The sequence below is a fragment of the Patagioenas fasciata genome, chromosome Z (genome assembly GCF_037038585.1).
Source record: "Patagioenas fasciata isolate bPatFas1 chromosome Z, bPatFas1.hap1, whole genome shotgun sequence".
NCBI classification, from domain to species: Eukaryota; Metazoa; Chordata; class Aves; order Columbiformes; family Columbidae; genus Patagioenas; species Patagioenas fasciata.
The window spans coordinates 82,545,965-82,571,591 of NC_092560.1; the positions used below are offsets into that span (position 1 = coordinate 82,545,965).

The window sequence follows — 25,627 nt, forward strand, 5'->3', positions numbered from 1 at the left end:
TTTAGACCCAGTGACTGGGCATGGCTAGCCATAAGCTTAGTCTGAAGATCAACAGAATTTCTCTTGGAGTTTCATTGTTTGGCTGGGATATTAGGCTAGGGCAACTTCAGAAACATGTTTTAATCTTTTTTTTTAAATTTTATTTCACATATTTAATTTGCTTTAGCAGCTCTATTTTTTATAGTCTGTTGTAGTGTTTTACCGGACTAGTTTGTAAGAAACACCCAAGAAGCTTCTTCAAAAATTATTATATGACATTCCCAATTATATTTGGTATCTGAAGATGTTTTCAGATTCTTTCGGTTGAATGATTGCCTGCAGACTGCACTGCTCATGGTACTGCAAATGCATAATGATTTAGAGCAATAAGTCCCCTGTTTGGGTAAGTGTGCTAAAAAGCAGCACAAGAACTTGTGCAAATTCAAGTATAGTATTTATAAATCCCTGCTTGCATCTCTTCTGCAGGCTGTTTGCCCAGACAACAGAGCTGGTACCCTGGGAGTTTCATTACTGTTTGGTATGTCGACAACAAGAAACCCTCAATGATGCAGTTTTAAATGCAAGACTACATAAACACACTAATATATTTTTTTTTTTAATAAAAGGAAATTAACCAGAGCTAATCTCACCACCTAAATGAAAGTCACATTTGAAATTGAAATTCTGAATATATGTAGAAAATGGGCTTTACTTCTGATCAGCTAACAGCACCTTTTCCAGAGCTGATCTCTTAGGAACAGAGGTAAAACCTGGGTACTGATCGCAGCAGAGGCATAAAAATAATAACCTTTAGCAGCGATGGAGTAACCCGAACAAATTTATCTTTGAATCACCGCATTTACGACCATTTAAATCACCTTTCTATTAGGCATTTTATCTGACAATGCTTTGTACACACAGAACCACCTGCAAAAGCACGGTGGATGAAGGGCTGCACAGAAGCACAAAGTGTTACCGCGGATGTCCGTTTGAACGAAATTTTAAAGACGCATCATTAAATCATCAGAAAGAATCAATTCTTGGTGGCATCTCCCTGTGTTCCTACCTTCAGGTCCCCCTGCTCCTGCCACTGACATTTAGCACCAGCGGGAGGGATCTGGGTACCAGGGATAATTTCAGAAGGTCACACAGCAAAAACCATCCTACCGCCTGTCACCCACTGGGAACAAAACACCGCCGTTTGCATCGCCTGTTGGCTCACAGGAGGTGAGTTTCTCATGGAGCAGGGGTGTTTTTGACATATAGAGGCGGCAGGGATGAGCACTGATTTGTCCCTGTTGTTTTACTGGCTTGAAAATCCAGACAGCGTTGCTCATCCTCAGGTTATTCAACATACATTATAGGCTGGGTGAATTTGAGTTATCAGGCCTCTGGCTAGGACAGCAGCTTGCCGTAAGATGCAAAAAGCTGTTGGAAAAATGTTTGCAATGTGTTTGCCTCATTCTTCTGTTCCTCCCTACACATCCACCGTCAGTCACTCCTGGAGAGAGGACACTGACCTGGATGGATTTACAGACAGCAAAAAAAGCATATGTTCAAACCATATTTACTCCTAACACAAGCTCCAACGGCGGCATCGTTAACTTCCTTCTTGGAACAACAAATACTCCAGGGAGTCTGGTCTGCAAATATTTTGCCAAGACTCTTGTCATGAAGCTGACAACATCCATCAACAAGCGGCTGGAAACAGCGCGTACAGCAGCACGTGTCCAGAAAGGCTCCAGATGGAAGAGAAACCAGACGAAAAGCACAGTGACGGCAAACGTCTCTGTACCAAGGACATTATTAACCTGACCAGCAGGAGGAACCCTACTTAAACAAGCACAGAAGAATTACTAAAAGAAAAGAATGGTCCCGCTTGAAATAATTTAGTTGAATGAGGTAAATTGCTCAGGGGTGTAGCAGCATGGTGACACCCAGGAGCCAAACACCAGCCCAAAACAGCAAGAGCCTGTGTTCAAACGTAACCTGAAACTTTACAAAATGCCATACAAAAAGCCTCTGTCTTACCCACAAGCATTCACAGTATAGATTTTAATAACCTTAATGGTACACATTGGATATATACTCTTTCACTTTGTGCTGCATGGAGCAGTAGTATCTTAATACCACTTTTTCCATCTTTGGTGGTATGATTTGCATAAAGAATACTGTGGTATTCAATTTAGATAATCTTAGATATGCTTTATGTCTTTGTTACGAGCAATTTGGTTGCTATTTTCTGGAGAAACTGTGCAAAGCATGCTCAGCATTTCCCAGTGCTAAATGACATTTTGAATCTCATCTACTTCGCCAAATTCGGGGGCAAATTTTACTTTGCTGCAAATTTCTACCCTATTCCCATGGAGAAATATTTTTGAAGATTTTAATGAGAATGAACTCAGGCAGTTTTAAGCTAAGATTAGTGATTTGGGGGGTAGAGACAGGGTTTTGAGCAAGGCAGGAAGGTTGACTTTATTCCAAGAAGGCACCTTATAGTCACCCCACGTGAAAACCGGCCAGATTTTACAGTCCCCAGCAGGGACCTGGTCTAGGAGCTGAATTCCTTTAAAAGTCTGTGTGTATTTAGTAAATTCCTGTTTCTCCCTCTGAGGCTTGACCTTCCTTGTAGCTAGCATCACCAGCTGCTATGTGCATAGCTGCAGGTGAATTATAGCTTGTATGTACACCAGTTCTACCAGCTTTTATTTTTAGGTTGCCCAGCACTGCTGCCTGAACATTCTCTCAGGTGGTTTTGTTCCTGAAATGCAGACAGAGATGAAATGCCCATATGCCTGAGCAAGGGAGAGAAGAAATTTCCCTTCCCGATTGTAGACTCCAGTTGAGCTGTCACTTAACACCGCACAGGGTTGCTAAGTCTTCAGAGTGCGGCCTGTGTGCTGCAGGTTTGTACGGGCACAAATCAGGCTATGGTTAGATACATAAGCAACTTTAACATAGGAAATATCTTCTGTCATTAAAGGGAAAGTATTGCAACTTATTTCTCGATAAGTGCTTTAGCAGCGATGCAAGGAGCCTTCCTCCACTGCACCTGGGGTTTGTTGGCTTCTTAACCTCAACAGTCCCTTCTATACCAATTTTCTAAAACCTACTAACTCATTATATTAACTATTCAGAGTGAATAAGCTTGCTTCTCCATATTTTATCTATTCCAGAACAGTCAAACAACCAAATCAGATCATTGGCAACTCAGTATGGCTGAACTGTAGTAAAGCTATAAACGTCAACATCCTCTAAAGACCATCACTTATATACTCTGCAATTCGTCGCTTTTTGCTGGCATTAGAAACAGGAACAGCTCTGTCTGGTGACCTGAGATGGCTGATTAAAGGTATTCAGCACAGAAAATTAAAAAACAAAAAATTAAAAATAATTCGGTGCATGGTCCTCAAATTCAATAAGATGCCAGTTGTCACTTAACAATTATTTCAACTTTATTTCAGATTGCCATAGTTGCTAAATCTTTTCTATCTCTTTCTTTTTTTTTTTTCAGGAAAAATCTCCCTGTGATTATTCATTGCAGTTGTCACAAGCTAGACCAGGTAAGCCTGACACAGAAAAGTGGATTTAATTACACTAACAATAAGTAGATATATTTACAACTAAACACTGCAAATGAGCTGCCAGCCGCGTTCCCGGTTGAGTTTTGCAATTGATTCTATCCTGCCTGAGCCCCAGCACATTGGAAAGCACATGAGCAGTAAAAAATATGACACTGTGAGGGATCAGCACTGTTTGGTATGTGTTGGACAATGGAGAAGAAGCTTGTGCCTGTGGAAAAGGTCTTGCAACTACCAAGATACCACCCAGTAATGTCTGGGTGTCCACCCATGATGGAGTTCGTGGAAAGAAACTTCTTGTGCTCAGATTTTTGTCTTCTGGTTGAGCTGTATCTGGTGCAGGATGGCAGGTGTGGGCCCAGAGAACTTTCTGAGCTGGGTTTTGAAGTGAGATTTTGTGAAGAGCAGCCCATGTTGAGCAGTGCTTTGCCAGGACCCATTGACCACCTCTGGCACCAACGGGGAGGTGTCAGTATCCCCCTAAACTGGTGGACAATGACTGCAAAGAAGGATTTATTCCAGTCCCTTCCAAACCCAACCACTACTTGGCTAAACCTACTGGCCTAAATAAATGCATCTTTTGGTGACAGAGTTTGGGTGCTGCCACTTCCAGAACTGATGTTCGTCCTGACAAGTCATGACGAAGATTTGTGTCTGTTTTTCACAGTTACCTTATTGTTGGCCAATGTTGAAAACACATGATATTTCATCAGCTTGCCATGTCTTCCCTTTACCGTGCATGACAAAAAGATCTGAAATGTCATGTATTTCACTACCAGCACACAATCACAAAAGAAATAAGAAAAAGTTATTCTAGCCAGAAGCTGCAATAGTAGTAACATCTTTAGGCAACGCATGACATTTTAGTTTTCTGTCATACACGGGGAAATATAAACACCTATAAAATGTCATGCATTTGCAGTCATAAGTGAACTCATATAAACATTTTGTTGAAAGATGCATGAGATTCCATCCTTTTGCCATATTCATAGAGCTGCATAATAAATTTGTGGCCAAACTGACTATTTCATGTTTTATTTCGCATTTAGGAGAGAAGACTATCAATTAAGCAGATCTGCAGACACTCCTACACTTGAACCGGCTTTTCTCTCGCAGTTCCTCGATGAAGCACTCCAAGTTGCCAGGCTTTGCTTAGATATGCAGAAATTTTGCTGATATTTGGGAAGCCCCCAGTGGAAAGCTGTAGTTGCAGGTTTAGCGGTTACCTCCTACGGGACTGGTTTTAAAAGCCCTGAACTGCAGAACATTACCTTCCTGTGCCTTTCATCCTTGCTCACCAACACCTCAGCCATCTGCTTTCTGCAGCAACAGGGACCAAAGCCCAAAGTGCTAACCCAGGTCTGAACAAGCTCAGACTGCTGCTGCTTCAACCTAAGAGCATCCCTGTGTGTCCCTTATTTCTTTCTTTAAATAAAAAGTGGTGAGTGCAGAATGTGAATTTAAGGTCACAACTGATTAAAAAAATCTGTTTTGGAGATCTCTTGTTTTCTTCTCTAAAGGACATAGAGTTGTGGGTTTTTTTTTGGTTTTCTTTGTTTGTTTGTTTTCTGGAAGGTAATATCTGGATTCTTTCCATCCCTGCAGACATCCCAGGCCAGGCTGGACGGGGCTCTGAGCAACCTGAGCTGGTGAAGATGTCCCTGTCATGGCAGGGGTGGCACTGGGGAGAGCTGGGAAGGTCTCTTCCAACCCAAAATATTCTGTGATGCTATGATTCTATGATAAAGCCCTTTCACAATAAAATCGCACTTTCTGTAAATTCTGACCACAAGAAAACTCCCTGGAAAGCAGGTGTTGCTTTGATGGATTTTCCAAACACTACAAGGCAGATTTGGGTGCTTGAAGCTCTTTCCACAGCAGAGCTGCTGCTGCTCCCAGATCTGACACCGACCTACTGTGGAACTATGCTGTCTTCTATCTGCTTGCCTCCATTTTCTTCTTTGTTAAATCAAGAGAAATGGTATTCAGCTTTATAACTTCGTTAGGATGTCTGGATGGAAGAGACAAAGCTTTTTGTGCACATATATCATAAATAAACATCAAGTTCTCCGTGGTGTTTCTAGAGATGCTGGGATAATAATACTCCTTTGCTTAGCTCTGATTTCTGAATTTCGAATATGGCAAACAGGGCTGAAATTTCATGTATTTTCTTTACCATTCCCATATCATTTTCTTTACAGACTCTCATTTGAGTTGCTTCACTGGGAAGAGAAGCTCTTTTGAGGGTAAAATTTAAAATAGCTGCAGGTACCTCTTGTCGGTGCTGTAGAAATGGAGAAAATGTGAAGTTACCGTGTGACAATTAGCACAGGATTAAGAATTTCTGAAACACATTTTCAAGAAAACTGAAACAATAAAAATATCGAAAAACAGAGACACACAGCCTCTGCTAGACCCTGTGAAGAAGGGATTTATAATTTATCTTAGTGTAATTGTCTTGCTAAGGGAAAATTAGTACATGCAGAGCTGGGCCTTTGTTAAAAGTCACCTTGCTTTCATGTGAGCTGAGCACCTGCTTGCCCTGATGCTCACCTTTTCTTTGTTTCTTTTTTAGGTTAAAAAACCCCTCACAGTAGGTCTTAAGAATGAAAAACCTCATAGTAGGTTCTTAAATTAAAAGGTATGGTTTCCCTACATTCAACCTAGTGATGAAAATTGGGAAGTTTCATCCTGAGGGTGGCATTGGCATCAGAAAGGCAGAACAGTGCAACCACAACAGTGTGCAACCACAACAGTGTGCAACCACAGCAATGAGCAACCACAAGAGTGTGCAACCAAGCACACACCAGATAGAATGGAAACAGCCTAAATTAAGAAACAGCTTAAAATCTTCCATTTCTGCTTGCCTCAGGTTTCCTATGGCTGGGTGTGGGCGGTTACCCATCAACAACTTTACTTCAAACCCACTGAGTTAGTCTTCAGAAACACTCAAGGACACCTATCTCTGCACCTGACTTAGCATGGAGACCTCAGTGGGATTTAGGCATGCGAACACAACCCATCATGCCCACCCCAACAAGCGATGAATATTCTCGGCTCCTAAATTGGGATCTCCTAATTTAAGCTTTAAGAAACGCAAGTATCCCCAGCACCTTGCAACTGTGAGTCTTATATAAAGTGGATCTGCACACACATTTACACCTACAGAAAGGAATGCAGGTTTGCAGGGGATTTGGTAAGAAATATGCAATATGAAAAATTCAGATTTCCCTGGTGATCTTGAAATACCTTTTAGATTTATTCCCTTCATGTCCATCAGCACAATATTGTGTTTCATCAAAATGCAATAAAAGTTACTGAGGAACAGGCTTCAAGGATACAGATTTCCTTTCAGATACTCACTTGCTTGTGAGATGAGTCTTGGGAGTGATCCCATGCTCTCCAAAGAGGGTAACAAAGACATTGGCATCGGTTCCTGCTCCCCGGACATCTCCTGTCACTGTCACCACCTCATAAACTGTGGAAAGAAAAAAGAAAGATCAGGACAACAGGAGAAATCCATCATCTTATACATTATATATTCAAGTCACCCCCAAACCTGAGGTGAAATACAGACCCCAGAAATGCATCGCTGCATCTACCACCAAACCCAACCTGTCTCTTTGGACAGGACACAGTCACTCCTGAAGATCAACACAACTGGTGAAAATCATGACATCAAACTAAAACTGCTGGAAATGCTTTACGTGGGCAGAAAGTGATGGAGTTAGAATGGATTTTGCTGAAAATAAAGCTCTTCTCTGTGAACACATCACCTTCCCTACCGTAATATTTGTGCGTGTATTACATATAACAGATGAATTTATGTGAAGTGTTAGAGTGAAGCTGTTGAGCCGTTTATCATTTATGCACATCGACTCAATGCACTTTCTTGTTTGCCTTGATAATGCATTTGTATGAAGCTGAGAAATCACTACAGCCAGAAACTTTGCTTTTCAGTTGTTCTAGAGATTTTACCAGAGACCAAATGGTAAATCATGATGAGAATAAGGTAGGAAAATGCTTAAATTAGAGTCTCAATCCTCTATCAATTTATCTTACCAAGCAGTAGATTGAGTGGTTACTTTATTACCACACATCAATATCTTCTTGGGAGAGACACAAGTTAAAAAGTGCCTTTTATTCAAGTGAAGAAAGGCATGAAAAGATCCAATGGCTAGAAGGTAAAGCTAGATAAATTCAAATTACAGTCAGACACACATTTCTTAAGCAAGATGATGAGTGAAGTTGGAACAAGACTTAAGGCTTGAAAATAGATTGCCTGTCTGAAGGACATGTCTTTGTTGGTTCAGTACAGAAGGAATTGAAAGAAATTATAAAACTTTGCCTATGGCCACACTGGGCCTCCTGATGGTCCTTTTTGTCTTCGGAACACATGATGGTCATTAGTTAATAACAATATTTCAGGCTCAGACCTGTAAGCTGGAGGAAAGGTTAAATTTTCATCATTTCATCTTGCTCTGCCTGACTGCAAAGCGTGTGATTTCTCAGAACTAATGCTGTAAAAATATCAGTCTTCACAGGTGTATCACAACTGTTATCTATTTTGTTAGTGCCCATCTTTCCCTGACTACAACACACACACACATATATATATATATATTCAAAAGAGATAAAACATGTATTGGAACTCTCTACTCTGAGCATCAGACGTTTTCCCCCATGAACACTCTTTCCGCAAAGTATCACAGAGAATAAATTAGATCACCATTTTAACTGAAAAGCATGGAGACAAGAGTGCTGGAGCAAAACCCAGGCCGCTTGAGTAAAACAGATTAGAGACTGCTCCTCATTTCCAGCAGCTCTGCTGCGCTGAGACAGAAAAATATACTGCAGTATTTTCCTAACCTCACTTTTCCATGAATGTAAATAGGATGGGAAGGAGACATTATTATAATAAATACAATACGTTATGAGCTGTGCTTGGCTAAATTTTAAGAATCCCTTGGCTTGGTGTGTTTCATTTATGGGCTGAAAGGAAGAGATTTTTTTTTCCAAAAAGAAAAAAAAAAAGAATACACAAAATCCAAAGCTTACATATGAGTAATGTATACGAACAATATGTTTTCATTCTACCTTCCTCCTGTTATCATTCTCACATACCAATGTTTGACATAGTGCAGAGAGACAGATGACATCCTTGCATTCGCCATTAACAAGAGGAAGACTCATAATCCACCTGCCCCAGTGATTCACCACTGATGGCTTTGTGGTTTTCGGTGCCACTAAGTTATAATATTGCTGCATTTATTTATAACATGCCTTTTATGTCTGGCCATCTCAAAGTGTATTACAATTTATTCATACCGTAGAAGTACTTATTTCTGTCAGAGTGTCCTATAGGCAGTGCCGAAGTGACACTTAGAGCTGAGCACCCCTCTGCAAGGTTTAATTTGGGAAAAGGGCCTTCAATGCATCATCCACCCTCTCCTCACAGAGGCTCAGCAAAATTTGGCTCTGTTCCTTCTTCCAGGGGGAGAAGCCAAGTTGTGCCCAGCTTCATGCCTGGGGACACATGGCTGAAGTTATTTTCCCTGTGAAAAAGGAGGAAAAAAAGTCATCAAAACAATCTGTAAGATCCCAGAGACCTTTCAAAAGCTCAGGCTGTTTTTTTAGTAATTTTTGTTGTTGGTTTACTGCTAGAGAAGTGCCAGGACTTATAGGTTGTATGTGACAGGCAGAACCTGTCATGTTAAATCTGTCCATGTTACATCAAGCAAAACCCATCGCAGAACTGGTCCACTGCACCTCTGCAAATATTGATGTCACCTTACCTGTACTTCTAACCTTAATTTCCTTATGGAAGATGTTAGACTTACCTACTTCCACTTTCCAATGCCTAAAAAATGAGATGATGCCATACAAAGAAATTAAGTGTCTAAGACAACACCACTAACAAGCCGCAATGCTTCCTCCTTAAAAATCAAAACCTTTTGCCAATTCCCACAATGGGAATCTCACATTCGCAAGAAAACACCAACTATGAATACGTACAAATTTGTACTTTATGTTCACAACCCCAAGCTCAGCCTCCATGCACTGCAGTGAGCAAGCAGCACATGGATGAGCAGTTTTTACCAGGACAGATGTGCTGAGCCTTGCCCGAGTACCACATGTCACTACTGAGCATATGCTGTGGTTAGCACCATTTTAATTAACTTCGCACAGAAGGACAAAAGTTGAGGCTGGGTTGATGACACCAGCATGTCATCGCATTTGACAAGTTCCATGGTGCATTCCTGGAAGGCGAAAGAGTCCTGATGACCCTTCTCCAGCTCTACAGCTGTGCAAGCAAACGATGTCATGGCTTTCCAGTGACATCATGGAAGCAGGGCCCATGACTTACTTTGGGGGAAGAAAGTGAAAGTTTAATACTAGCCTTGATGTTAGCTCTTCCTGGAAAGGGCACCTGGAGACAAATGCAGATTACTTAGCTACTTCCTTTGAAGGCGTGAAATTTCAACAGTTTGGATCTAGGGTTATTTCATTTCTTTGAATTTCTTTTATTTCTGGTCAACCACTGGCAGCTGGCGGATGTCATGTTTTCTAGGGGCATGTCTTCAGATTGAGGATCCAGCAGGCAGAAAAGTCTCCCATGCTGGGATGGAGGGGCAGCAGCATTTTGTACCCTAAGCCCCTTTGCTGGAAACAGCATCCGCTATATAAGTCACAAGAACTGTGGGTTAATGACAATTCTTAACCTCAGGAGTTTGTTCTGGAATTATCAGATATTCTGGCTTTGAGAGAACATGTCCAATCTTAGCAAATCCCAATCATAAACATCTTGCACTTTCTGATTTGGGATGATAAAGTCAAATTAGCTGAAAAGCTTGAAATTGGATTTCTGTGGAACTCACACTTTTAACCAAGAGTGGAATCTAGGCTATAAAGATCAATTTTGCTACTTCAGTGCTCCAGCTGTGAAGTGGAAGATTAAGAAAATACAGAAGTTAAATATCTCTAGTGTTGTCTCTGTTTCACCCTTCTCACCAAATTCCTTACTTTCTTTTCAGAGGTTTTCATGTGATTTCCAGTCTTTTCATTTTGAGTCCACTTGTTCCAAACCCCTCTCCAACACACAAGAGGTCTGAATTGCCTGCTGAGGATTTGCTTCCATCACTGCTGTGAATATCCTCAGGATCATGGGCTATTAATACTCATCAAAGATCTGTCTCTGTGATGCAAAGATGCCAGCCCTTAAAAAACCCTTCACTGATGGAAAACATCTGCTCAAACTCTCAAGAATTTCTCAAATAATTTTTAATGGGAGCAGTGTGTTCATTGTTTTGGACACTTGTTTATTTATGTTTCTTCTCCTTCACCTTCATCAGTCTCATCTGGAATACATGGTTATTACCAGGCAAAGTTAAAAAAGAAGTAGAAGAAGAAGAAGAAGAAGAAAAAGAAGAATAGGAAGAAGAAGAAGACGATGAAGAAGAAGACGAAGAAGAAGGAGGAAGAGAATAAAAAGGGAAAGAAGAAGAAAAAGGAAAAGAAGAAGGAAAAGAAAAAGAAACAGAAAAAGAGAAAGGGAAAGGGAAAGAGAAAGAAGGAAAAGAAAAAGAAACAGAAAGAGAAAAAGAGAAAGGGAAAGAGAAAGAGAAAGAAGAAAAGAGAAAGAGAAAGGGAAAGGGAAAGAGAAAGAAGAAAAGAAAAAGGAAAAGGAAAAGGAAAAGGAAAAGGAAAAGGAAAAGAAAAAGAAAAAGAAAAAGAAAAAGAAAAAGAAAAAGAAAAAGAAAAAGAAAAAGAAAAAGAAAAAGAAAAAGAAAAAGAAAAAGAAAAAGAAAAAGAAAAAGAAAAAGAAAAAGAAAAAGAAAAAGAAAAAGAAAAAGAAAAAGAAAAAGGAAAAGAAAAAGAAAGAGAAAAAGAAAAAGAAAGAGGAAAAGAAAGAGAAAAAGAAAAAGAGGAAAAAGAAAAATCCACTCATTATTTGAAAAGTAATGAACTACAAAGATTGCTATTTTCCCATTTTTTACTCCAATGCACATCATCAGTTCAGCATTTCTTTTAGGGCTGTTACTTGGTCCATCAGTGAAAGACAAATTTTAACATTTTTTCAGAAAAAATGATGTTTGGGTGTATTGCCTCAGATTTGTCTGTATCCTATTTAGACGCCTCTTCAGCGAAAGCAATCACTGAATGCAAATAAAGAGAGCATCCACAGGGATTTTATGGTTACCTTTGAATTTTCCAAGTGCATCCACAGAGTCTTCATCTTCCCTTACTGATTTATGAGATATCAGTATGTAGCACCTTTGCTTTTAGCTGTCTGACATCAGTGAGAGTTAGACTGGGGGACCTTTACGTTCCTCAAAGAGATCTGCTCTCAAAGGGGAGTTTGGAAGGGTCAGTTCAACCCTGTTGGCATCTCCTCCACAGAGCTAGCTGAGAGACCAGTTCTAAACAGACACTGCAATGTTTTACCAGATGCACAATTCGAAAGTTTATGGTTTTCCTGTCTTAACGGGACTTGAAACGTGAACTTTCTTTAGAGCTTTGCAATAAATTTTGGTGTCCATAATGTGAAAAACAACTCATACGCTCTTAACAAATCAAGACGTCCTTTGGCAAAAATCTCTCAGCCTCTCCATGGACAGATGTCTTTTCACCCACTATATCGTTATTTCCTTCTTGGTCAAGCATAAGGTGCAAACCATGACATTCCCATAACCTCTTGTCAAATACTGACATTGGTCATCCACTTCTCTCCAAATACGGACAGAATGCCCCAAAATCCATACCTCTTCACCTACGCTGCTTCTCCATCAGGCCATTAAGCCAGTCTTAAGATACTTCTGCCCAACTGTGCTACTCCTTAGCATTTTTCCTACCAGTGTTAGCAGAGTTCATCATACATCATGGGTAAAGGAGCCTCAAAGAGATGTCACAAAAGCAAAGGGGAGAGTACTGGATCACAGCTTGAACCTGGGCACACTGCACGGGCCACTGTTCACAGGAAGACACCTACATTTAGGTGCTTTTAACTGACAAACAATCTCATCCCCAAGCTCAAGGCAAGTCCATTCTGAGTGCACAGAACACGCACAAGTTACAGTAACCTACAATGTTAGTGTATGAATGCTCAACTTCCAGGCCAGTCTCCAAATCCTGCTTTTCTCCCAACGGGCTACTCAGAGTCAAAATAAAGCTTTTAGTACAGTCATTGATACAGACACTTTCGTTCCAAATATTACCTCAATCAAGTGGAATTTGGTTCACTCATCTCATCTGGTGGATATTGAATCCTGCAGCGTACTCCACTGCTCAGCTATCTGGCATGAAGACGCCGGAAACCAGTGAAAGTTTCAGCAAGATAAACAGAACTTATTTGCTATGGACTGAAAAACCTATTACTGGTTTTCATGGGCATATTCAAGCTGAATAAAGGAAGTAATAGGCAGTAGTTTCTTTGCCGAAAATAAGCATTCAAAAATGGTCATTTCAAGCACAAGATACAGATGGTGTAAAATCAGTATCAGGTTACATTGCAGCATCGCTGGAAAACCTTACACCCATTTTCCTGTCTTGCAGAAAGAACTGATACTATAAACCCGTCCATTCAACAGCCAAAGTAGAGGAACACTCGCTTCAAAACAGTTGCTAAAATTATTGTAAGGCTATAAATACTGACAAGTGGAGACTGAGATCCTCTAGCTAAGAGCATGCAAAATTCCCTTAGCTCCTCAAGGAAGGAATATCTTCAGGGCAGAAGAGTGTTTTGGCTGATAAATTCAGCTTTTTCTGACTCTAACAACATGGGACTGCTTAGCACCACTTATGGCAGTGACTGCAGATCCCTTCAAGCCACGTTCTCATATGGGGCATGTGGAGAACTAGGCTGGAGCTCCTGACAGTGCCTCACTGTTGTCTAGCAAGAGTGGCCCTTGGTAGAAAAAAACACAGGGTTATGCCACAGGAATGATTAAATGGGTGGAACAAGACAGGAAAGCTTGTGAAGAGTCATCAAAGGGTTTGGGTAAGGAAGAGGGAAAGCCGAAACAAGAGCTGAGCCACACTATGAACACAGGTAGGGAAACAGAGAGGATGAAAGCCCCAATATTCATTTAATGTTGATTCATACAAAGCACCAGCCACTCTGGCTCCTACTGAAGAACTTCAGCCTGTGCTTGTCTTGAAGCATCTGAAGAGTACCTTGACATTTATGCAAAATACTTGGAAGTTTTTAAGGGTCTGTGCTGACTTTTACAGATCATGTTTGCCCAAATATTCCTTTATGCACTTGAACACACCAGTCAAATACTTACTGTGGTTATACTTTTATCAGGACCATCCTTTACTCACTGTGAAGATGAGCCTACGAAATCAGTGCTTGTTTGTTTTTATCGAACGACAATTTGGGCAATAATCTCTTGTCATGCACAAAATGAGTCAAATTCTTCTCTCATTCACTCTGGGGCAAATCCTGACTAACTCCATTGACTTGAGCACAATGACTCTGGATTCATATTGGCAAAACTGTGAACAGATTTAGGTCTTAAACACTATGAGAGATTGTTTGTTCTTTATATGCTTTAGCGAAAGCAGCTTTTTAGTCCAGCATGGATGCCAAATTAATTATTCAAAGCAGAAGAGAGGGATTTTTTCCATGAATATTTGGACTGCTTGCACACTGTTATACATTTTGCTATTCATAGATTATACAAAGAATTACAGAATTAATAGTATCTTACATTTTGAGACACTTCACGGATGTGAATTGGAGAAGTTTCCGGCAAACTTACCAGTAGTACACAAAAATGGCATTATTTTGAGCTCTGAAACATCATTTATCTCTTAAAATATAAATCTAAAGCTGAATACTTTCCTGTCTGTTCCCATAGGCAGAGTAGTTGTTGTTCAGAGTTTGTTTTACTTCATCAGCTATTGCAAAATCAACATTTCATTCTCATGCACTGTAGGAAGCTAAACTTGATTCATCTGGTGCTCCAGCTATCACTTGAAAATGCTTTTGCCTTAGCACCACCAGAAAAAATGTCCCAGTTTCTTGCTGGAACAGAAGAGTACAATTAGCTTAGCAATCGACACCTTTGTCATTCAACTTTAAATTGCGCTGGAGGAAAACACTGTGCCTCAGGGGACAGAAACATTTTTGAGAAAAACCTATTCCATTTCTTTCATTATCTTTTGGAGACAAGAAGGGCCTGCCGGGACATGGGGTGTCTCTGAATCATGAATGTGGACAAGAATGTCAGATAATGGGAAGTGTATTACTCAGCCTGGACAAAATGCGGTATTGATTTTACTCGCAGCATCGAGCAAAGTCTGTGGTAGAGCAGTGTGTCTGCAAAATGCAACTGGAAGTAGTTCCCTGGTGTCTATCATGTCTGGGGGAAACAGTCTCAAGTTGTGTCAGGGGAGGCTTAGACTGGGTATTGGGAAATGTTTCTTCCTAGAAAGGGCTGTGGGGCATTGGAACAGGCTGCCCAAGGCAGTGGTGGAGTCACCATCCCTGGAGGGGTTGAGCAGATATGGAGATGAGGTTCTCGGGGACATGGAGCAGCGCCAGTGTTGAGTCAATGGTTGGGCTTGATGACCTTGAGGGTTTCTTCCAACCAAAACGATTCTATGATCCTTTGTTGCTCTAGGACCAGATACAAACAAGAGCCCCACTTTTTTCTATTAATAGTTATCTAGGTAGTAGGACAACCAAGACCAAGGAGAGATGCTCTTGTGGCTGCCGGCTTTGACCCCAATACCCACATAGCAGGAAGAGCAATTTCACCAAAGGTTATTATTTTGCTGATCACTCAGCAGCTTTGGTCCAGAGGCCTTGCAGGTGCTGAATGCTGGATGAGCAACGCACAACATTTCTCTCGATTTATTTATGGTGAATGGCTGAGTTGTTTGTGCAGAGGCAAACATGTCAACAATGACATATTTTGAAACCGCTTGGCCTGAGTCAGTCAATCCAGGAGGACCGGACCATGCTCAGGAGTCAACAGATGGCAAAGCCACCGGCAGGCAAGGACCAGGTGACACCGTGAACAGGGTCAACTGGAGGGTGACACTGCGCCCTTGGCAGCTCTGGCTGAGGACCCAACACCTTTTGCTCCTAACACCCAGTTTCCAGCTGCATTTCAGGTTAATGCTTGGCATAAACAGGGACAGATACCTGTCAGAAGCTCGTAACATGCTGCAAGTTATATGTGTTAACTTAATTTACATGCACATTGTTAATGCATTTATGGATTGATCATAACTCCGTGACTTAATCATTCATGTCAGACAGCTACTAATATCCAACTAGCATCTAAAAAAATATTTAAAAAACAAACAAACAAATATGGATGGGCACAAACTATGACCTTGCCATCTCCTGCCTCTTCCTTCTTTGCAAGTATGTCCTGATTAACACTTACAGTTCATGAACGTGTAAGCTGGAGATAGTACTATGATACAGACACGTATAAAACGGAGGACACCAAACTGACGTGGAAAAATACATCAGATCTGAACTTCAGAAGGTGAAGTGTTGAAAAGACCGACAGTTTCCAACAGCCATATCCAATTGCAGCAACAGTGAACAGCTAATTTGTGATACGTGTGCAATGAGTCTCAGAACGCATGCAAATCCATCAACAAAAGCCACAATTCTTATTTTCAGTCTGTTTCCCAATGTTGCCACTCAGGTGTTTGTGACACTTTTCTTCCCTACTGGTAGGGAAGAAAAACCGAAGGCAGAAGAAGGTCCCCTCTGGCAATGCCTGGGGCAATATCTGCAACTCCAAGGCACTGAGGATAAACAAATATTTGTTGGAGCAATAGTCAGCCAAGAGGAGGCCTTAACTAGACAAAAAGAACATTGTGAACTTATCTAGAAGTAACGTCCTAGTCGCATTCTCAACAGCTGACACAGAAATCCGCAGTAAATCATAATATCCCAACAGCAGTCAAAGGCTCTTGACACCAGCCCGACTGCAAGTCTCTGCTTTCCTGGGGTTCAGATGGATGAACCACCTCACCTGAGCCTGTGAGGATTGACTTAAGCTGGAATAAAAACTGATTTGCTTTGGTTCCCTCTCTGAGCTTAGTCACTTATATCTCAGTATGATTTTCTGACCAGGCTTTCCATCCAGATGGAGGTGATTCTGCTGTTTGGTTGGAGCAGTATTGTCCAGATATTCAGGAAAAGGGTTATGAACAGCATCACAGAGAGCCCAGAAGACATTTATTTAACAAAGTATAAACTGAAACAAAACTCATGATCCTTAAAACACCAATGCAGTCCTGAAACTGGGAGTTTGATGCATCAGTGGAGGGAACCGTTTTACCTCTGACAAAAGGCAGCTCCTCAGTTTTCTTTCTGCAACCAGAGAATGAAATTCAACCCTGGAAAATCTGGATCATCTAAAACCACAGGAATTTCATTCAGTTTCTTAACTGAAAAAAAGAAAAATCTCCTTTAATTATTCCAGTGTGATCAATTTCTCATCCTGCATCCTCTAAAGGTCACCTTCCTCAGAGAAGACACCTTGCCTTACACCTCAGATATTACCGACGGTTTAATCCAGGTTGATGAGACACATGGGTTGGGGGGAATATATCTAGAATTTTACATATTAACCTGCGTTTAACATCTCCTTCTCAGGGAAATCTTGTTCAGCTTCTCTTCAGGAACTCCCAGATATTTTCATTTGAAATCCAAAAACTAAAGTTTCAGTCTAAAAATGTAGCCACAGACAATCACAGCTATAAAACCCAACTTGCCATTCCATTCATATTTCAGTATTTTGGGTGTGAGGAGGGCAGCAACACCCCAAATCTGCAGCCCTCAGCAGGTGCGGGTTGAACGGGCACCAGCCGACTCATCAGCTGCGCCACATGTTTGGCAGCGGGGCACCTACAGCTGTTCCTCAATGCTGCTTTTGGGGCTGACAGCTGGGCTGAGCCATCCCAAATGAATCGTGTGTGCATAACAGGGATGGCTTCTGAACATGCTTGGGGCAGATGGGTTCTGCCTGGGGAGGGGGAAAGGTGGGGGTACACAAGTGCTTGCTCTGCCCAGATCCAAACCTGCGTTTGCTGAGCACACACCTGCAAATCACAGAATGACAGAATGGCTGGGGTTGAAGGGACCTCTGGAGATCATCCAGTCCAACCCACCTGCTCAAGCAGGGTCACCAGAGCAGATCACACAGGAAGGTGTCCAGGGGGGTTTGAATGTCTCAGAGAAGAAGACTCCACAACCTCTCTGGGCAGCCTGGGCCAGGCTCTGGCACCCTCACCAGGAAGAAGTTTCTTCTCAAATTCAGATGGAACCTCCTGTGCTTCAGTCTTTGCCCGTTGCCCCTCATTGGACACCACTGAAAATGGTCTAGTCCATCCTCTTGACACCCACCCTGGAGATATTTATCAGTATTGATAAGATCCCTCTGAGCTTCTCTTCTCCAGCTGAACAGCCCCAGCTCTCTCAGTGTCTCCTCATCAGAAAGCAGCTTCAGACCCCTCAGCATCTTTGTGTTCCTCTGCTGGACTCTCTCCAGTAATTCCTTGTCCTCCCTAAACTGGTAAGCCCAGAACTGGACACAGAACTGCAGATGTGTCCTCACCAGGGCAGAGCAGAGGGGGAGGAACAACCTCCCTCCACCTGCTGGTCACACTTCTCCTAATGCACCCCAGGGACCATTGGCCTCCTGGCCACAAGGGCACATTGGTGGCTCATGGTCACCCTGTTGTCCGCCAGAACTTGCAGGTTCTTCTCTGCAGAGCTGCTTTCCAGCAGCTCAACTCCAACCTGTACTGGTGTCTGGGGTAGGACCCTACGCTTGCCCTTGTTGAACTTCATCAGGTTCTTCTCTGCCCAGCCCTTCAGCCTGTGCAGGTCTAACTGAACGGCAGCACAGACTTCTGCCGTATTCACCACTCCTCCCAGTTTCGTAACATCAGAAAACTTGCTGAGGGTACAAATGAGACATCTGCAATGACCTAAACCTTCAGATCACTCGAGGGTTTGCTCTGAAAGGTTTATCTGCATTCATCTGCTTTGCCATACTGATTTTCCATACCAATGACTAGCAGTAGTCTTGCTCCATGTCCATCGCTCACCACGGAGGTCAAAGATGAAGAGCCACTATGATTCCTTGCACAGTTCCATCCACAGCTTTTTGACTGCTCGTTTCCAACTTTAAGACCCCATTTCAACAGGACACCTCCAAGCAACTTTACCCTTCAGTGGGACTACACAGCTGTGTAGTGGAGTGTGTCTAATGACAAAGCCCAAAGATTTTTCAGTGCCTACATAAACATATCAGCAAACGTTCCTGCGATTTAACCAACACTTTGATATCACAAGTAGTTTAGTGTTGGTTTGTGCTGTCATATAAGCTGATAGTTCTTGAGTACACTCATCTAACTCTAACAATGATCTAAAACTTCAAAATTCATACTTCACATGGTCATTTGTAACTATGGAAAATGCTGAGATGCAACCATGTGAGGTCCACCACATCTCCAAGGCACATGCAGCACCACCTTCTCTAGGTAGCATGCTTTGCACATCCCATCAGATCACAAGACATGAAATTGCCACTGGCACAAAGATCTTCTCTGAATGTTTTATGCCTCAAAACCAAGCTCATTTTACTGGTGAGGAGAAAAAAAAATCCGTCTTAAGAGGAGACCTAGTTCATGCTGATTTGGAATATTAATCAAAGCCTCAGTTTGGGAGTATCAGTGTGTGCAGGGTGCAGATGAGGTGATTTTGCATCTATTATAGCAGTACGTGATATATCTCTGCAGTTCTGTATATAGCACAGGGAGAGAGCTGGCGACCACACAGCACTTCCTCTCCTCCTCCATTCCGCTGCTAAATTACATTAAACAGAACTTAGCAACAAACTCGGCATGTCCCAAATGTTTTCTTTCTGTAACCCATTGCTGCAGTGGCTAAAGGAACATGACGTGATAAACGTAACACAATGTAAAGCGGATGGTGCCCATTGAAAGAAATTACGAGTGGCTTGTATGACTATTCACAAATCAACAGTGGCCATTGCCTTCTTCCCATCACCATTTGAGACAGTGCATGCATTTGCAAAGAAAAACATGCATTTCTTGAATAGGTTCCTTCATTTTATAGTTATTTATAATTATTATTAGCACTGCCAAGATCACCAAAGCCCAACTTCAACCTTTGTGCAACATGGACAAACCAGCAGTGTTGCACACAAAGTGCTCAGCACACCTGTCCCTGGAAGAGGTGACCGCAGTCTGTGTCCCCTGGGAGCTGATCCACGCTTTGCTGCCTTCCATGGGACCACATGTTTTTCATGGACGTCTGTGGTGTTTTTCTCACCCTGGGTCATCTAAGGTTTTGTAGCCATTTACTGTCACATAAACCTGCCATTTAAGAGACAGCATGCGTGGAAGTGCCTTATCCTTCATCCTCCATGAAACAGTCCTGGGAAACCTGGCCCTGGAGATGGTGACCAAGTGATCACAGGGTGTCAGATGTGGCTACATGCTACAGTAAAACCTCCAATAGACAAAGAAAACACACTAGAGGATCTGCTGGTCTTTAAAGGAAAGATACACGCTTCTTAAATATCCAGATCTGAAATTTAACATGAAGAGAGAAGAGGAAACAGAGGATTTTGTCATCAGTAGGACCCCCAAAAATATTGCATTCCTCTGAAATGAGATGTAGCCCCTGGCGAGATGACAGCTATGCAGAGGGAACTCACAAGATCTCCTGAGCCTGCAGCACTTTGCCGTGACATAGCACAGGGGACACCATCTGCCACAGCCCCTTGGTGTCTGGGGGCTGGAATCACTGACCCAGCAGCTATCAGCTCAACCAGAGGAAAGACTCTGTTAATGGCATAAAAGCAAGTCTCGGAAAATAAACATTTTCTGTCTTCCTACCAACCCAAACATATCCATATCTTTGGCAGAAGTGACCCTGAAAACACACAGTGATGCTTACTGCCTTCCTTCTTGTTTCTCTGACCTCAAATCTGAGCAGGAGGATAAATAGCCATGTTAGTCTTCTGCTCACCACAGACAACATTTGATGTATCAAAAGAAAGGTATAGAGAAAGAAAGAGATGAAGTTCCTGCAAAGGATTGTTTTCAGCTTGCAGACATCCACTGTGAATCTCAGGCAGTTGATACCTATAGAAGCTTTGATGATAGTTTAGGCAGTGAGATTGCTGTATGAACAGTCTCTGGATACCTACTGAACTGATTAACACACTGATTGCACTGATTAACTTCACATTGCACAGGGTGCCTTGTTTGCAATAGTGTTGGCAATTCAAGAACACAGAATAATTTGGGTTGGAAGGGACATTCAATGCTCATCCAGCTCCACCCCTGCCATGAGCAGGGACATCTTCACCAGCTCAGGTTGCTCAGAGCCCCGTCCAGCCTGGCCTAGAACACTTTACAGAAACATGGTGGGACAGTTCACATGACTGGAATGTGGCCATGGATGGCTACGCGCTTTTCAGGAAAGACAGGCCAGCCAGGCAACTACAATGTACTAAATTCTGCCCAGGAGCGGATGAGGAGCGAGTTGAGAGCATATGGGTCAGGATCAAGGGGCAGGCTGGCAGGGGTGATACTGCTGTAGGTGTCTATTACAGGCCACCAAATCAGGCTGAGGAAGTTGATGAGGCCTTCTATGCGCAGCTGAGAGTGGCCTCACAGTCACAGGCCCTGGCTGTTGTGGGTGATTTTAACTTCCCTGATGTTTGCTGGAAGGACCATTCAGCCAGCCAGCCACAGTCCAGGAGGTTCCTCCAGTGCATTGATGATAACTTCCTCATGCAGATGGTGGAGGAGCCGACCAGGAGAGGTGCACTGCTGGATCTCATCCTCACTACCAAAGAGGGTCTGGTCGAAGCAGTAAAGGTTGAGGGCTGCCTGGGTTGCAGTGACCACGAGATGGTGGAGTTCAGCATCTCGTGTGGCAGGAACAGAATAGCAAGTAGAATTGCAACCCTCGGCTTTAGCAGGGCTAATTTTGGCCTTTTCAAGCAACTGCTGGGGGAAATCCCATGGGCAAGACTGCTTGAAGGAAAAGGGGCCCAAGAGAGCTGGATTGCATTCAGAGATTGCTTCTTCCATGCTCAGGATCAGAGCATCCCCACACGTAGGAAGTCAACGAAGGGAACCAGGAGGCCTGTGTGGTTGAATAGGGATCTGTTGGGTACGCTCAAGCAGAAGAGGAGAGTTTACAGGTCATGGAAGCAGGGACTGGACACTTGGGAAGAATATAAGGCTGCTGTTAGAGGATGTAGGAAGGCAGCTAGGGTAGCCGAGGCCTCCTTAGAATTACAGCTGGCGAGAGGGGTCAAGGACAGCAAAAAGAACTTTTTCAAATACATAGCACATAAAACTAATAGCGGAGGCAATGTAGGCCCACTGATGAACGGGGTGGGTGCCCTGGTGGCAGAAAATACAGAGAAGGCAGAATTACTGAATGCCTTCTTTGCCTCTATCTACTCTGCTGGAGGCTGTCCTGGGGAGCCCTGTACCCCTGAGACCCCGAACATACCTTGATACTGTGATACTGTGATACTTAAAGGAATGGGGCAACCATAACTTCTCTGGGCGAACTGTGCTAGTGTCTCACCATCCTCATTTAGAAAATTTTTTCCTTACATACAATCTAAACCTATTGTGTTTTAGCGTAAAACCACTGCCCTTTGTCATATCACCACATGCCTTAGTAAAAATTCAGTCTCCATCTTATAAGCCCCTTTAAAGTATTGAAAAGCCACAAGAAGATCTCCCCAGAGCCTTCCATGCTGTACTATAGAAATAACTTGGCAAATACTTATTAAAAAATAACTAATCTCATTAACACCAGGATCACAGGAATGGACAACATCTACAATTTAGTTAAAAATGCCTGCTGACTCTGCCATAATTTTCTCAGATGCACTATCACTGAGTCAGTTGATATCTTTTGTTTTCCTGTCCCCAGGAGCTGGATTTGCCTTTTTCTTCAGTCATTGATCGAATGTGATGGGGGGAGGAATCCCTTCTCCTGTTTGTTAATACAAAAAGATAAAGAGGACTTCAGATGACATAGGCACCATTAACTTCCAGGTTATAAAACATTTACAACACTTTCTTTTTACAGTAAAAGGCATCACAGCTTGTGGACTGAAGGCTTGAGGACAAGGTATTTAGACTTTGCTCCTGAGCTCTTGCTTTTTGGTGCAAAATATACTAGTAGTAGGTTTCCACTGGTAAAAAACCTCTGTGTCTCATTGATAGTGGACATCCTACCAACATCCTCCTCTCTTGCCCTCTGTTTATTCTCTCACATACATGTGCATTTGCTTCCATAAATATCTGGAAATTGAGGGTGCAGAACAGTGAAACACAGCTCAAGGACAAGAGTCCACAGCCCCAGGGAGCAAACAGTGGTTCAGCTTCGGGACTTCTGGCTACATGACAACTTTCTTGGAGGTCCAGAGGCTGTCACAATAGTAAATGCTGAAGGTTTTGAACCAATTTTTTAAAATTCTGATAGGGACTATGAGAATCAAGTCCCTGCTTAATTAATTCCCCAGTATTTCAACCACAAGCTATTACCTTCCCTGAAGAAACTGATGAGAAACTAAGCAGAAGACCATGTAGATATTATTACAAACATTTTCTGGAATTTATTTAAAAGTGCAACATTTATTATTCCTCTACCAAAGAAAAGTTGTAGGATGGGGGGAGACAACCTCCCTCCCCCAAAAGAGCCATCACAAATGAAGTAGGTTATGTGCAGGGCATAAATACAAGAGTATATGGGAGGACCTCGATTCTCCTCTGCATCAGAGCAGTTGAATAATTTTTGTTTTCCCAGTACAGCCATATGGCACCAATACAAAGTCATCGGTTGTGACTAACCTATAACCACACCACCAGCATGAGATGCTTTTTGAGATTCCTTAGGCATGCTCAGTTCTCCCAATTGCCACACATTATTGCTCTAATTAAGTGGTGGGAAACCTCAGTGCTGAGAGGTTAAGTGTCTTGCCCCAGTCATGCCAAGATCCAGTTGCACAGGTGCATAGGTGGCTGGTGTCACCCCTCGGCAGCCCATTACCTCTTTGCTGCTCACCTCTCTGATACAGAGGTAACCTCCCTGTGCTTGGGAACATCCTTCCACCTATTGAGACTTTTTTCTTTTCATCATGGAGTTACATCGTGGTTCTTTGCTGCTTGCCTTGCAGTTTCCTCACCTGTCTGCCACAGCGCTGCAGGTTTGCTGGGGATGGGATTGCTAGCTGCCACCCAGCAGATAAGATGCTGAATCACAGTCCTTTTCCACAAGCTGTCTGGATGTTACTGGGTTGATGGCTGCAACCTCTCTCCAAACCATGGTCTTCTAATGCGAGTGCATCATCTAAAACCTTAAGTCACTGCACAGCTCACCATGCATTGAACCAAAGTATCCTATGCATATAAAACAAGTGTACTATTTATTGTACCGACACAGTATCAACGTTTAGAGATGACTAGTAATATTTTCCCAGCCTATTTGGTCACTTACAACAGTAAGACAGATAATGTGTTGGACACCTACATCAGTCCTAAGTGGTCCACCTCCTGCCCATTTGATATCAGATGAAATCACCAGCACGGTCCTGCTGCGTATGTTGGAGCAGGACTGTGCATCTTTGCAGCACATCCCGCTTACACAAGCAGAGTCTGCGGATTGCAGCTTCTGAACAGCACCACAACGCAAATATTAATTAGGAGAATGTAATTACAGCAGTACCAAAGGCAAAGTGACTTCATGAACTGAAAAGCTAACACAGGTGCAATCTGTCATTGCCACCTCACATAGCAAACATTCTTATTTCATTGGAAATATTCCCCACATAAGAACAACAAGTGTCTGCACCTGCAGGAAGGGTCTCGAGATGGGAGTAAGCAGGGCAAAGAGCAAAACCACCCATTGAACAGAGGAGGTGAGAAACAATGCAACTGACCTTTTTTTTTGTTGTACTCATCTTCTGTCGCATTGGAGGAGTCCGAATGATAGTCCCGAAGCTCCTGCTCATACATCTCCAGAAAATTGTCATCTGCCTTTCCTTTCTTGGACTTGTCACCTTTCTTCTTCTTCTTTTCTTTGCCTTTTTTGCCTTTTTTCTTCTTTTTCTTTTTGCGTTCATAGTCATCCTCATCCTCACTGCTATACTCTCTTCGCTTGCCTTTTTTCTTTTTCTTCTTCTTCACTTCCCTGCCATTCTCTGAGTCCTCAGATTTTGATTTCTTTCTGCTCTTTTTCTCCTGGCTTTCATTTTCCCCATCTTCCTCAATTACCTCTTCAGCCACCTCCTCCACTGCCTCCTCTTCCTCTTCATCCTCCTCCTCCTCCTCCTCTGCTTCGTTCTTTTTGGTCTTTTCTTTCATGTCATTGTTTTTCACCCCTACACTTTTAACAACGCTCTATGGTTGCCTTAACCTGACTTCTGGTGCCTTCTCTGGTTCGTTTTCTGATTGGAAAAGTTCTTTAGTCCTCCTCTCCTTGTCTAGGGCTGGGCTGCTTCGTTTCTCAGTGTCCTTCCTCCTCCCCTGCTCTGTGTAGGTATGTCCTGGAGTCCCTTGTCCTCCTCCAACTCTCAGGTGCCAACAGCTCACCTCTTTCTGACTCCTCCTGCCTTCCTTCACCTTCTTGACTGACGTACCTTCCTCTCTGTTCTGCCTCTCCTGCTCTTTGGGTTTTCTCCTTTTCGTTACTATAATTAATTCATTGGTGTGTGCTGAGAACTTTCTTTTTTCTTCAGAGTTGCCTCAGCCTCCTCTCAGGGTCAGTTGACAATCTGGGTCTACAGTATCAGGGTGTGCCAGTCAAGGTTGTAGCTCCATGGAATATCCATCAGATGAGGGCATGTGGTCAAGCGGCTTCTTGTCCTTCACATACAAGTTCAGGACTGGATAAAGCAGAGGCATTTCTCCTCCTCATAACGTGTAGCAGCTTCAGAGACCTCATGAAAAATTACTTAGTGCTATCCAGTCATGTGGTTATAAGACAGAGGGGCAGGTGAAAAAGGAGACCCACCAAGCAACCA

The 25,627-nt window shown here is 42.6% G+C and overlaps 1 protein-coding gene across 1 annotated transcript in view; it reads right to left on the reverse strand.

Annotated features, from left to right (window-relative positions):
• LOXHD1 (lipoxygenase homology PLAT domains 1) overlaps positions 1-24,968 on the reverse strand; it is a 154,923-nt gene extending 129,955 nt beyond the window's left edge. The window contains exons 1-2 of the mRNA XM_071802711.1: positions 24,746-24,968; positions 6,924-7,038 (exon numbers count right to left, since the gene is read on the reverse strand). Of these exons, the coding sequence (XP_071658812.1) occupies positions 6,924-7,038; positions 24,746-24,968 (338 nt within the window). The remainder of the gene's footprint in view (positions 1-6,923; positions 7,039-24,745) is intronic.
• Between the last annotated feature and the right edge of the window lie 659 nt (positions 24,969-25,627).